The 13,444-nt window shown below is 41.7% G+C and overlaps 1 protein-coding gene across 5 annotated transcripts in view; it reads left to right on the top strand.

The window, feature by feature from the left end:
• Nucleotides 1-13,444, top strand: part of sobpa (sine oculis binding protein homolog (Drosophila) a) — a 306,669-nt gene that overhangs the window by 116,262 nt on the left and 176,963 nt on the right. For all 5 annotated transcript variants that reach the window (XM_048597018.1, XM_048597021.1, XM_048597019.1 and 2 more), the window contains exon 3: nucleotides 12,842-13,030. In XM_048597018.1, coding sequence (XP_048452975.1) covers nucleotides 12,842-13,030 — 189 coding nt within the window. The remainder of the gene's footprint in view (nucleotides 1-12,841; nucleotides 13,031-13,444) is intronic.

Raw genomic sequence — 13,444 nt, 5'->3', positions numbered from 1 at the left:
CCTGCTCCTCTGATGCTGCCTGGCCTGTTGTGTTCATCCAGCTCTACACCTTGTTATCTCAAATTCTCCAGCATCGGCAGTTCCTACTATCTCTTGATAAATGCTTCCTTTTTCTTTTTTGATTAGGCTCACAATATCTCTCGTTATCCAAAGTTCCCTAAACTTGCCATACTTATCCTTCATCCTTACAGGAACGTGCCGGTCATGAGTTCCCAGCAACTTATACTTGAAAGCCTCCTACATATCATATGTTGATTTGCCCTCAAACATCTGCCTCCAATCTACATTCTTCAGTTCCTGCCTAATATTGTTGTAATTAGCCTTCACCCAACTTAGTACTTTCACCTGACAACTACACCTATTTTTATCAATCAGTACCTTAAAGCTTACCAAATTGTGATCACTGTTCCTGAGCTGCTCCCCTACTGAAACGTTGACCACCTGGCCAGGCTCATTTCCCAATACTAGGTCCAGTACGGCCCCTTTCCTAGCTGGACTATCTACATACTGTTTCAAGAAACCCTCCTGGATGCTCCTTACAAACTCTGCCCCATCTGAGCCCAAAGCACTAAGTGAGTCTAAGTGTCTTTTCCCTAGGGCAGGGAATTTCAAGACTAGGGGGCACACTTTTAAGGTTGAGAGAAGAATAATTAAAAAAAAAAGACTTGAGAGGCAATTTTTTTTACATAGAGTATGGAATGCATGAAATGAACTTCTAGAGGAAGTGGTGGATATGGGTACAGTTACAAGATTTAAAAGACATTTGAACAAGTACATGAATAAAAATGTTTAGAGGAATATGGGCCAGGCGCAGGCAAGTGTGACTAGTTTAGTTTGGGAATATGGTTGGCATGAACTGGTTGGACTGAAGGGTCTGTTTCTGTGCTGTATGGCTCTATGACTCTAAAATTGAAAGTGGCATCACTGAGTTGGTAAAATATTTGATGCAATTTTCCAGCTAGGTTTGTGTGGATGCAAATTAAGTCCTCTGTGCCATCAATCATTCTGTCTTTGCAAAGTTTTTTGGTTACCAGAGAACACTGCACAAATAATAAGCACTTACATTGATCAGATACTATTGGCAGTGCCTAAGTTAATCCCACTGCTGATGGCATATTGTAATCTAAAGAAAGAAGAAAACTGTGTCCCTATTACATTGTGGGCCTGACTTTACATGGGTTTCCAAGGTCAGTGCTCATGGGCCGTTTGTCAAGGACAATCAGGAATTGTTATACCTTCCGCTTTAAAATTGACTTCTAGCAATTTTTTTTAAGATTAACTTGATACCAATAATCAATCATCTTTCTGAAATGAATGCTGCTGTAGGTTCTGACTAATTTTCTTAGATTATATATTTAGAACTGTAACACTGTCCGTGGAATTAATTGGATAGCTCTTTTACAGAGCGACTGAGGCCCATTGGGGTAAATGGCCTTCCTGTGTGCTATATCACACTAAGACTCTAAGATCTCATTGGTTTAAATACAAAGATTATCACAAGATCGAATCCTTGGCGCTTCAATTCAATGTAAGAGTTGGGATTAAATTGAAGCCATTCGGTGGCAATGATTAAAAATGTCGTTAGATATATATTCCCCCTGTACAAAAATCAGACCTGAATGGTTTCCTGAAACTTTGTGTTCTGCACCAATTGCTGCCTTCTTTTTCTAATTTGGAAAGAGGCAATGTACAATCATGCCACTAATTACTTTTCCCTTTGAGTCAAGGAAGCCCAGGAGGTAACCAGGATTGGTTGATGGGGGGAATGCATTACTGTGGTCTACACGGACTTTAGCAAGGTTTTTGATAAGATCCCTCATGACAGGCTGGTCAAGAAGTCGCAGCCCATGGGATCTAAAGCAAAATGGTCCGTTTTAATCCAAAGTTAGCTGAGAGGCGGGAAGCAGGCAGTGATCATAGATGGATTTTTCTGTGACTGGAAGTTTGTTTCCAGTGAGGTTCCATAGGGTGTGGTGCTGAGGCCTTTGCTGTTTGTGGTGCACATTAATAATCTGGATTTAAATACAGGGGGTATGAATAAGAAGTTTGAAGATGGCATAAAACTAGATGGTGTTACGTAGTGAGGAGGATAGCTGTAAATTGCAGGAGGTTGTCAACAGACTGTTCAGTTAGAATCACCAAATCCCTACAGTGTGGAAGCTTACCATATGGCCCATTGAGTCCACACTGACCATCTGAAGAGCATCCCACCCTATCCCTGTAACCCTGCATTTCCCATGGTTAATCCACCTAACTTGCACATCTTTGGACTGTGGGAGGAAACCAGAGCACCCAGACGAAACCCATGCAGACACGGGGATATATGTGCAAACCCCACACAGATCTCACAGTCTGAGGCTGTAATTGAACCTGGGAGAGGTAGCAGTGCTAACCACTGAGCCACTGTGCCACCCCAGTTGGACAGGGCAGTGTATTTCAACATGGAAACAGGGCTAACAAAGCAACGAATTACAAGATGAATGATAGGATCTTGGAACGTGCTGAGGATCAGAGAATACAAAAGCTGGAAGATTATGCTGAAACTGTGTAAAATGCTGGATATTGCATGCAGCCCCAGTCACCAGAAGAAAGGAAGGATGTTTGGATAATAAAGGGTGCTAAGGAGATACATCAGGATGCTGCCTGGGCTGAAGTGACCGAACTAGAGGAAAGATCAGATCGACTGGGGCTGTTTCCTTGAAGTAGGAAACATTGAAGGAGGTCCTGACAAATGTGTTAAGATTGAACAGTGTAGATAGGGTGAGTAGGAAGGCACATTTTCCATTAATTCAGGAGTCAATAACCAGGGAGCATAGAGGTAAGAAATAGAAGCCTAAGACAGGAGTTAAGGAGAAGCTTTTTCACTCAGAGAATGGTGGGAGTGTGGATCTCACTGCATGAAAGGGTGGTCGAATCAGAAACTCTCATAATATGTAAGCAGTATTTAGATATTTGCTTGCATTGCCATAGCTTCCAGAGCTGTAGACGCCAGCTGGAAAATAGGATTAATGTAGTCAGATCTTCATTTACTGGCATGGATATAATGGGCCAAATGGCCTTGTTCTGTGCTATAAATGTTGATGAGTCTCTGACCTTCAACCCTCACAGAATCCAATGTTGGATAACAGTGCTTCATAAGCAATAGTTTGACTGCCATAATTTCTTTCTGACTGATGCTCTAGGTGTCAGCCATGACCCAATGGTAGCGCAATTTCTCTGAGTTAGGAGTTTATTGGTTCGTATTCCACTTTATGAATTTGTCCACAGAATCTAGCTGGCACAGCAATGGGGGGAGGGGCATGGTTGATCCCTGCACAGTAGCAGATGCCAGCTCACCATAAGGTTCCATCTGTTGTCAAAAGTAGATCTAAAAGATCTCACGGCAGAATGTTCCGGCCAGTAAAATCCCTAAATTGACATCAATTGAAAAAAAACAAACTATAGTCATCATCCCATTACCGTTTGTGGGAGCCTCGTGTGTATAAAATTTGTTGTTACTTTTACAGCATTATAACAGTTACTTCACTCAAAAAGTACTTTGTTGGCTTTATAGCATGTACAGACATTCTCAGGTTATGAAAGTTGCTCTATTTCTAAAAGGCTTTATAATCTCTGATTGTTATTTTGAAAGTTAATTCACGGGACATAAGGATTGTTGATCAGGCCAGCATTTATTCTCCATTCCGAATTGTGCTGGAGAAGGTGGTGGTGAGCTGCCGTTTTGAACTCCTGCAGTCTATGTGGTGTAAGTTCACCCACAATGCTGTTAGTGGGAGAGTGAAGAAACAGTGATATTAGCTGGTGCATAATTTGGAGAGGAACTTGTCGGTGATGGTGTTGCCAAGTATCTGCTGCCCTTGCCCTTCTTACTGGTAGAGGTGTGTTTGGAAGGTGATTCCCAAGGAGCCCTGTTAGGCTGTTGTAGTGCATCTTGCTACTACTGTGCATTGGTGGTAGAGAGAGTGAATGTTGTAGGTGTTAGGTGGACTGACATCGAGTGGGATGCCTTGCCCCAAATGGCGTCAATCCTCTTGGGTGCTGTTGCAGTTGCACTTCTCCAGGCAAAGTGGGGAGTTTGTGTCGTACTTCTGACAGGCTTTGGGGAGTCAGGGGGTGAGTTACTTATTAGAGAAATCCCATTCTCTGATCTGCTCAGTATTTACATGGCTGCTCCAATTCAGATTCTAGCCAGTGGTAATCCCCAGGATGTTGACAGTGGAGGATTCATTGATAGTAATGCATCAAGGGATGATGGTTAGATTCCCACTTGTCGCACCCGGTCATTGCCTCATATTTATAACATAGAACATAGAACATAGAACAGCACAGTGCAGGCCCTTTGGCCCACCATGTCTATGCCCACCATGATACCATTCTAAACTAAATCTTGCACATGGTCCGTTTCCCTCCATTCCCCACCTGTTCATGTATCTGTCTAAATGCCACTTAAATATTGCTATCGTATCTGCTTCTACCACCTCACCTGGCAGCACATTCCAGGCACCTCCCATCCTCTGTGTAAAAACTTGCCTCACACATCATCACTGAACATTCCCCCTCTCACCTTAAACCTATGCCCCCTAGTATTTGACATTTCCACACTGGGAAAGAGACTCCAACTATTCAAACTATCTATGTGTCTCATAAATTTATATACTTCTATCACTACTCCACATTCCAACACTCTAGTGAAAGCAATCAAAGCTTGTCCAACCTCTCCTTATAGCTAATACACTCCAATCCAGGCAACATCCTGTGACAAACCTCTTCTGCACCCTCTCCAAAGCCTCCAAGTCCTTCCTATAGTGTGGCAACCAGAATTACATACAATACTCCAAATGTGGCCTAACTAAAGTTTTATGTAGGTGCAACATGACTTGCCAACTTTTATACTCATTGTTCCGACAATGAAGACAAACATTCTGTAAGTCTTCTTTACCACCTTATCCACTTACGTTACCACTTTCAGGGAGCTATGGACTTAGAGCTCAAGATCCCTCCGTACATCAATGCTGTTGAGGTCTTGTGATTTACTGTATACTTTGTCATGCATTTGACCTCCCAAAATGTATCACCTCACACTTGTCTGGATTAAATTGCATCTACCACTTCTCTACCCAACTTTCCAACTAATCTACGTACTGCTATGTTACTTTACAAGCTACCTCACTATCCAACTCCACCAGTTTTCATGTTGCCTGCAAACTCCCTAATCAGATCACCTACATTTTTATCCAAATCATTTATATATACTACAAACATCATGGGTCCCTGTGCTGATCCTCGAGGAGCACTACTGGTCACAGAACTTGGGTCAGAAAAACATCCCTTCACAACTACCCTCTGTCTTCTTTTACCAAGCCAGTTTTGTATGCAACTTACCAAGACACTGTGGATCCCATGTGTTTGTAAATGTTACTTGCCATTTATCAGCTCAAGCCTGAAAGTTGTTCTGGTCTTGCTGCATTTGAACATGGACTGGTTCAGTATCTAAGGAATCACGAATGGTGCTGAACATTGTGCAGTCATCAGCGAACATCCCCACTTCTGACCTTATGATGGAGGGAAGTTCATTGATGGAGTACTTGAAGATGCTTGGGTCTAGGACACTACCCTGACGAACTCCTACAGAGATGCCCTGGAGCTGAGATACCTGGTCTCCAATAACCCCAGCCATTTTCCCATGCGTCAGGTATGGCTCCAACCACCGGAGAGTTTTCCCACTCATTCTCATTGACGTCAGTGTTGCTAGGACTCCTTGCTGCAACACTCGGTCAAATATGACTTTGATGTCAATAGCAGTCACCTTTACCTCCCCTCTTTTTTTCCCATGTTTGCACCAAGATTATAATGAGATCACAAACTGAATGGTCCAGATGGAACCCAACATCATTGTTGATGATATCTAACATCATTTCACCGATAAGAGGAGACTGATGGGGCAGTATTTGGTCGGGTTGGAATTGTCCTGCTTTTTCTGTACAGGTCATACCTGGGGCAATTTTACATTTGTTGAATAAATGTTAGCATTTTAGCAATACTTGATCTATGTGGGGGCACAGCTAGTTGTGGAACACAAGGCTTCAGTACAAATACTATAAAGTTATCAGAGACAATAGCCTTTTCCAAATCAAGTGCCTTCAGCCATTTCTTGATATCATCAGAGTGAAGCACATGGGCTGAAGACTGGCAGCGGTCCTCAGGAGGAGGAGATGGATATCCACTTGGCACTTCTGGCTGAAGATTGTTACAAATGCTTCATTTGCACTGATGGGTTGGGTTTCCTCATTGTTGAGGATGGGGATATTTGTGCAGCTTCTTCCTCCAGTGAGTTTGTGATTGGATGTGACAGGACTGCAGACCTTAGGTCTGATCAGTTGGTTGTGGAATTGATTAGCTCTGCCTATCGCATACTGCAAACACAGCTTGGCTTGCAAGTAGTCCTGTGGTACAGTTTCACCCGGTTGATACCTAAGTTTTAGGTACGTTTGGTGCTGCTCCTAGCATGCCTCCTTGCTCTCTTCATTGAACCAGCATTGATAGTAATGGGAGAGTGGGGGATATGCTAGGCCGGGAGTTTACAGATTCTAGTTGAATATTATTCTGCTATAGCTAATGGCACATAGTGCTTTATGGGTGCCTGTTTTTTGAGTTGCTTGAAATCTATTCCATTTGTGATAGTGACAATACCACACAACCTGATGGATTGTTTTCTGAAAGTGAAGGTGGGACTTTGTATCTATGAGAGCTGTGCGGTGATCACTCTTACTGATACTGTGATGAACAGCGACAGATAGCTGGGTGAAGGCAGGGTCGAGTATGTTTTTCCCTCTTGTTGGTTCCCTCATCACTTGCTGCAGACACATCCAGTCAGCTATGTCCTTTAGGACACAATCAGCTTGGTCAGTAATGGTGCCACAGAGCTACTCTTAGTGATGAACATTGAAGACCCACCCAGAGTGGTTTTTGTGCCTTTGGCACCCCTGGTGCTTCCTACAGGTGGTGTTCCTCATGACTGAGTACTGATTCATCAGGCAATACTTGGTAATCAGCAGGAGATTGACTTGTCCATGTTTGATCTGATGCATGAGAATTTATGGGGCCAGAGTCCAAGGGCTACTCCCTTCTGACTATATAGCACTGTGCTGCCCCCTGCTGTGTGTTTGTCCTGCTGGTAGGACACCAAAGGACAATGGTGTCTGGGACATGGATTCTGTGATCGTCACCATTTCAGGCAGTTGCTTGACCAGTCTGTGAGACAGTTCTCCCAATTTTGGCACAAGCCACTCGGTAGTGAGGATGAATTTGCAGGGTTAACAGAGCAGTGTTTGTGTATTGTTTCCAGTGCCTTAGCCAATGCCAGGTGATCTGTCTAGCTTCATTTTATTCTTTTCAGCCCTCGGAGCAGGTAGGTACAGCTGAATTGCTTGCTGGGCTATTTCAGAGGGCATTTAAGAGTCAACATATTGCTGTGGATTTGAGCCAGGTCACCTGCCAGACCAATGAGGACGACAGATTTTTCTTCCCTGAAGCACAAAAGAACAAACGAACCAGGAGCAGGAGTAGGCCATCTGGCCCCTTTGAGCCTGCTCTGCCATTCAATAAGATCATGGCTGATCTTTTCATGGTCTCAACTCCACTTACCAACCCTCTCACCAAAACCCTTAATTTCTTTATTTCTCGAAAATCTATCTATCTTTGCCTTAAAAACATTCAATGAGGTAGCCTCCACTGCTTCACTGGGCAGGGAATTCCAGAAATTCACAACCCTTTGGGAGAAGAAGTTCCTTCTCAACTTAGTCCTAAATCTGCTCTCCCTTATTTTGAGGCTATGTGCCTTGTCCTAGTTCACCCGCCAGTGGAAACAACTTCCCTGCTTCTATCTTATCTACTCCCTTCATAATTTTATATGTTTCTATAAGATCCCCCCTCATTCTTCCAAATGAGTACAGTCCCAGTCTACTCAATCTCACCATAAGGCAACCCTCTCAACTCTGGAATTAACCTAGTGAACCTCCTCTGCACCCTCTCCAGATTAGTGAGCCATATGGATTTCTGTGATATTTTGACAATGGTTTATTGGTTGCTATCAGGTCAGTTTTTAATTCTTGATTTGGAACTTGAATTCACATTTCACCAGTGGGTGGGATTGGGTTCCGTGACCCTCGGTGGATTACCCTGGGTCACTGGGTTACTAGGCCAAAGACTATACCACTACATTGCCACCTCCACTTCCTCATGTGGTGTGTTAGACTGTGTTGGGAATGTGTTACAATAGAGAAGTGACACCTGGATTGGTAGGACTTTTTAAAGTACTGTAATTGTTTTTTTGTACCATGCTAACAATATACTTCTTACTCAGAAGAGCTCTACACGTTGGCAGATTCTTCAAAATCTCATCATCATCCTGTGACTGTGATACTATCATTGACATAGATTGCTAGGTACATGCTCAGAAGTTAACTCTTTACTGTAAATAATCTACCTCCTGTTCATTTTTTGCTGCATCATACTTCTTTGACAGAGTGTCTTTCCAATCGTTGATGAGTAAATTCTAATCTAAGCTGCCATTCATTTGTTTCTCATCCTTATTGTTGACATAGGCAGCATTATTCACTTGGTCCGATTCAAGAAATTTCTTTTCAGCAAATCTAAGCAGAGCAGGAACAAGAAGAAGACATTTAATTTAATTTAACTCTTAATGCTGTGTGCAAATCTCAGTCATTTCTGTGAGTTTAAGCAGGACTGAATGTTGGTAGTGTGGGAATAATCCTGCCAAAGAGCTGAGGACACAGTCGACACCCTTGGCTCTATTCACAGGAATACAGAAGAAGGTGATTAATCCATGAGTAACAATTAATAGCACCTTCAGTGACAAAACTTTGCAACAAGGTGGGTCAAGTGCAGTTATCATGCAACTGCCCCCTTGTTAGGGGCAGCATCATGGCTCAGTGGTTAGCACAGCTGCCTCACAGCACCAGGGACCCAGGTTCAATTCCAGCCATGGGTGACTGTCTATGTGGAATTTGCACGTTCTCCCCATGTCTGAGTGGGTTTCCTCCCACAGTTCAAAAATGTACAGGTTGGGTCAACTGGCCATACTAAATTGCCTACAGTGTCTGGGGATGTGCAGGCTGGGTGAATTAGCTGGGAAATGTAGGGTTACAGGGTAGGGGAATGGATATGGGTGGGACCTTTGTCAGAGAGTTGGTATGGTTTAATGAGCTATAAGGATTCTATGATTATTATCAGTGGCACTGCTGAAGATATTTGTTTATGTGGTGATCCAATTCCTGGCTTTTCCAGGAATATTTTGTTCCTAAAGTCATCTCTCTCTACATCAATAATTCAGCTTTTAACCTGGCCTTCCGGACCAGTCAAATTCATTGTCTAGTTATGAATTTGAACTATTCTTTATTTTACTGAATGCTGTGATAAATGATCGAAAAATAACCACAACTTATAAAGCATCTTTAATGTGTAAAAATGTTATAAAGCAAAATTAGACACTGAGCCACAAAAAGCATTATTATGAGTAGGAAGGTTTGAGGAATGTTTTAAAGGAAGAAAGCAAGGTAACATGGCAGTGAGATTTAAGGAGAAGCTTAGAGCTCTAAAGCTCAGGTCCTGGGCTATAAGTGTGGAGCAATTCCATCTGGGATGCTCAAAAGGCTAGTGTTGGGAAGACTAATAATGTATTGTTACTGTTTGAAAGCTTGGATTCCAAAGTAGAGGAAAATTGACATCCATTTTTGGTTCAGTGAAGACGTGATTTTTTTTAACAGATCAGAAAGTCATTTTTGAATAGAGAGCTTTTCCAATAAATCACGTGATTTTAGCTAATGACTGCTAAACCCACAAGGATCGTAATTGCTAAGGTATTTGCTATCTTAAGGTTTACAACTCAAAGGGACAGAAAGAGGTGCCCCGAAGCAGGTTCATTCAGACAGAAAATGGTTCAGAGGAAGAAAAGAGGTCCTTTACAGTAGAGGTGCTGTTGGTTTAGCAGTTTTAAACCAGTCAGGGCTAAGTTGCTTAGAAGAAAACCCTAGAAGCAAAAGACTGTGGAGGTATCAGAGATGTAAGACATGAGTTTAGGGAGCCCACGTATGGTTGTAAGTGAACTGCATTAGCAGCTTGATTAAGACCCCCTGGAAGAGATATTAATGATAGAAATTGCTTTGAGTGAATGTACAGAACTTTGAAAAGGAAATCAGTTATGGCAGCTAAACAAGGAGTTTTAGTGTAAAGCCTTCACTGAGGTTTAAGTGTTTGCTGGGATTAAAAGGCTTGAATCTTTTTATCTGATAGTTCTAATAAGACCATTTCAAATAGTTCATGTATGCTGTAATATATTTTGTAATTTTCTTTTGTGTGTAATAAAGTTCTGAGCTTTTTTATTAAAAGTACATTGACAGTTTCTTGTGCGCATATTCAGTGACTGACCACCATGACAAACAGAAGCAAAAGTAAAACAAATGGTCAATTAGGCCAGGTTTCATGCTGGGATCTGACTTACCCATTCATAGATGAATGCAGATATCTCCAAGTATGGGGCTGGAGGACATTGTCGGCTTAAAATTATTAGAAACTTGCAGGATATCTGTTGCAAATATTTTACTCAGAGTTGCAAGTAAATGTGCTGCTTACAAGATCCAAATAACAGTTTCTGGAGGTACCAAATTGCTGTTGTGCAACAAAGACTTCATTCATGCAATGAATGTCACTGGCTAGGCCAGCATTTATTGCCCATTCCTAATTGCCCAGTGGCAGTTAAGAATCAACCACATTGCTGTGGATCTGGAGTCACATGGAAGCCAAACTTGGTAAGGAAGGCAAACTTCAATAATGGTAATGTTGCTCAATGTCAAAGAGAGATGATCGGACCCTGACAGGAATGCAGCATTAACTGAGGAATTGCAAACATCACTGAACATTGTACAGCCACATCTCTGACATTTCTGAATAAGGATCCCACCCCGAAACGTCAGCTTTCCTCCTCCTCTGATGCAGCCTGGCCTGCTGTGTTCCTCCAGCTCCACACTGTGTTATCTCTGACCTTATGATGGGCTGATGGTTGCTGAAGCTGGTTCTACATTTCCCCTATTCTTTGTTTGACATAATGCTTTCTGCTTTTATTCCTAACTTCTTGTGGTGATTTCTCCAGACAGAAGAAATAGTCTGTACACCTACCATATAGTATATTTGTCATCGACTTCAATTAGATCACCCCTCAACTTTATAAACTCAAATTAATGCCAGCAGCCAATAATATAACCCTTTAAATCTTGGAATGATTCTAATCAAACTTCACTTGTTGTTCAAAGCCCAAAACTGAACGTCATACTCCAAAGAAAAACATGGAATATTTTGACATTCAAAATATTTCATTAACACAAATTCTGCCCTTGTCCTCATTGATAAAAATCCACAGTGATGTCACCCAGGTTTTATTATTAGGAAAATAGTTATTTTTGATGCATAATAATAACTTTGGCTTGGGACAATGGTAAAGTTTGCAAGTGAAATTGCAAGATTTTGACCACAATAGACTTGTGATAGACTTCTGTATAAACAACTTGAATAACAGTATTTGCTACTTTTCCAAGTATGGAAGATCCTAAATTTGTACTAATTTGCTGCTTCAAACCAATATTTCTATCCTGGCTGGTGAGGATGCCAGAGAAGTGCAGGAACAGGGAGGTAAGACTATTGAAAATTTTAGTTTTCCATCCTGGATGAAAGGAGCACTCACATTGATATGGTGCTTCATTATTACATTTAGAAATGCCTGAAGGTGCTTCAAACATGATGAATTACCTTGGAGTGCAGAGGCTTGATTGGCTTCACATTCACAGTCATCCACTCCCTGATACTTAGTAGAAGCAATGTGTACCAACTACAAGATATACTGCAGAAATTCACCAAAGATCCTTCCAAAATCATGAGCCTTTCCATGTTTGGGTTGATATGTTTGGAAGATTGGTTGATGGACAGTAAGCAGAGAATGTTACCACATTACCGAACCTACATAATGATAAAAAAGTATGAATGTGTAAAAGAGGCACTTCTGACCAGCTCCTATAATGGCCAGGCTCTGGATACAATGTTCAGCAAAAATTTGATTTAAAAGGACTGCAAGAAATGTCGAAGGATTTTTACCACGTTACTTTAAAGGAAAATTGATCTCATAAACTTGAATTAAGGTTATTAACTCGTGGCATTGTTTGGTATTTGTGTCCTCCTACAGTGAATTTGTACTTGGACTTATTATACTTTGAAGGAGAGGCGATGGCTTAGTGGTATTATTGCTGGACCATTAATCCAGGCACCCAGGTTCAAATCCGACCATGGTAGATGGCAGAGTTTGAATTCAATAACAAAAATCTGGAATTAAGAGTCTAATAATGACCACAGAGCCATTGTTGATTGTCAGGGGAAAAACCCACCTGGTTCACTAATATCCTTTAAGGAGGGAGACTGCCATAATGCCTGCTCCTAACTAATGATGCACTGAAAGAAGGAAATATTTGGAAGCAGTAATATTTGCAAATCCTTTTCTCCACTTGCAGTTCCAAGTAATTCCAAGTACTGAATTAAAACAGTATAAAGAGAAATAAAAGCCACAAGGTCAATCTGTCTATTCAAATATCTAATAAAATAAAACACTCAGTAAAATTATTTTTTCACATAAAATCTAAGAAGCTGCTGCTGTGGTGACTGACAGTTTCCATTAAGGCAAGCCTTTGGTTAAGATTCACAATTTGAATGTTCATGAGTATCCATGGACACAATGTAAATGTTTAATAACGTTTTGCTTTTCTCTCCACTTTATTCGTAGAGAACTCCTTGCCAAAACTAAAACTATCCGAAGAAAGTGTCATTACTTCACCATCAAACTCCAACGCAAGCTTTCCAGGAATGACGGCAGGAAACGGGCTTTCCGAAATGCCAGCTGGATCAAAGGATCATGGGAGTGTCCCCATCATTGTACCATTGATCCCACCACCAATACTGAAACCGCCGACAGGTAAGAATCAGCTTTGTATATGTGCAGGGAAGAGATGGGAAGGCACTGAATCAGGCTTGACATTTGATGTTTGGGTCTGTGAGAGCACAGACACTGAAGAGAGCACAGAAATCGTGCAGTAAGGTCAAGGGTGCAGTGGTAGTGTCCCTAAATCTGGGCTAGAAGGTCCAGGTTCAAGTCGTAACTATTCCAGAGGGTTAATACATCATGTCTGAACAGTTTGATTAAAATATGTATAATCAGGTCAAGTACAGTTATGGGACTCGAAGTAAGAACTGCAGCCAGCAACACTGCTACCCAGGGGACATTTGCCCAGGGTTGTCAAACCCCTCACCCAACATTGTCTTTGCCTTTTGTTCTCCAAAATTAAAGATGAATCTACAAGATGCAGCCACAAGTAACCGGAAAGGAAAC

This window comes from Rhincodon typus, chromosome 5 (assembly GCF_021869965.1).
Source record: "Rhincodon typus isolate 14 chromosome 5, sRhiTyp1.1, whole genome shotgun sequence".
NCBI classification, from domain to species: Eukaryota; Metazoa; Chordata; class Chondrichthyes; order Orectolobiformes; family Rhincodontidae; genus Rhincodon; species Rhincodon typus.
Note: the sequence above shows the minus strand (reverse complement) of the source record. Positions and strands in the feature narration are given on the sequence as shown.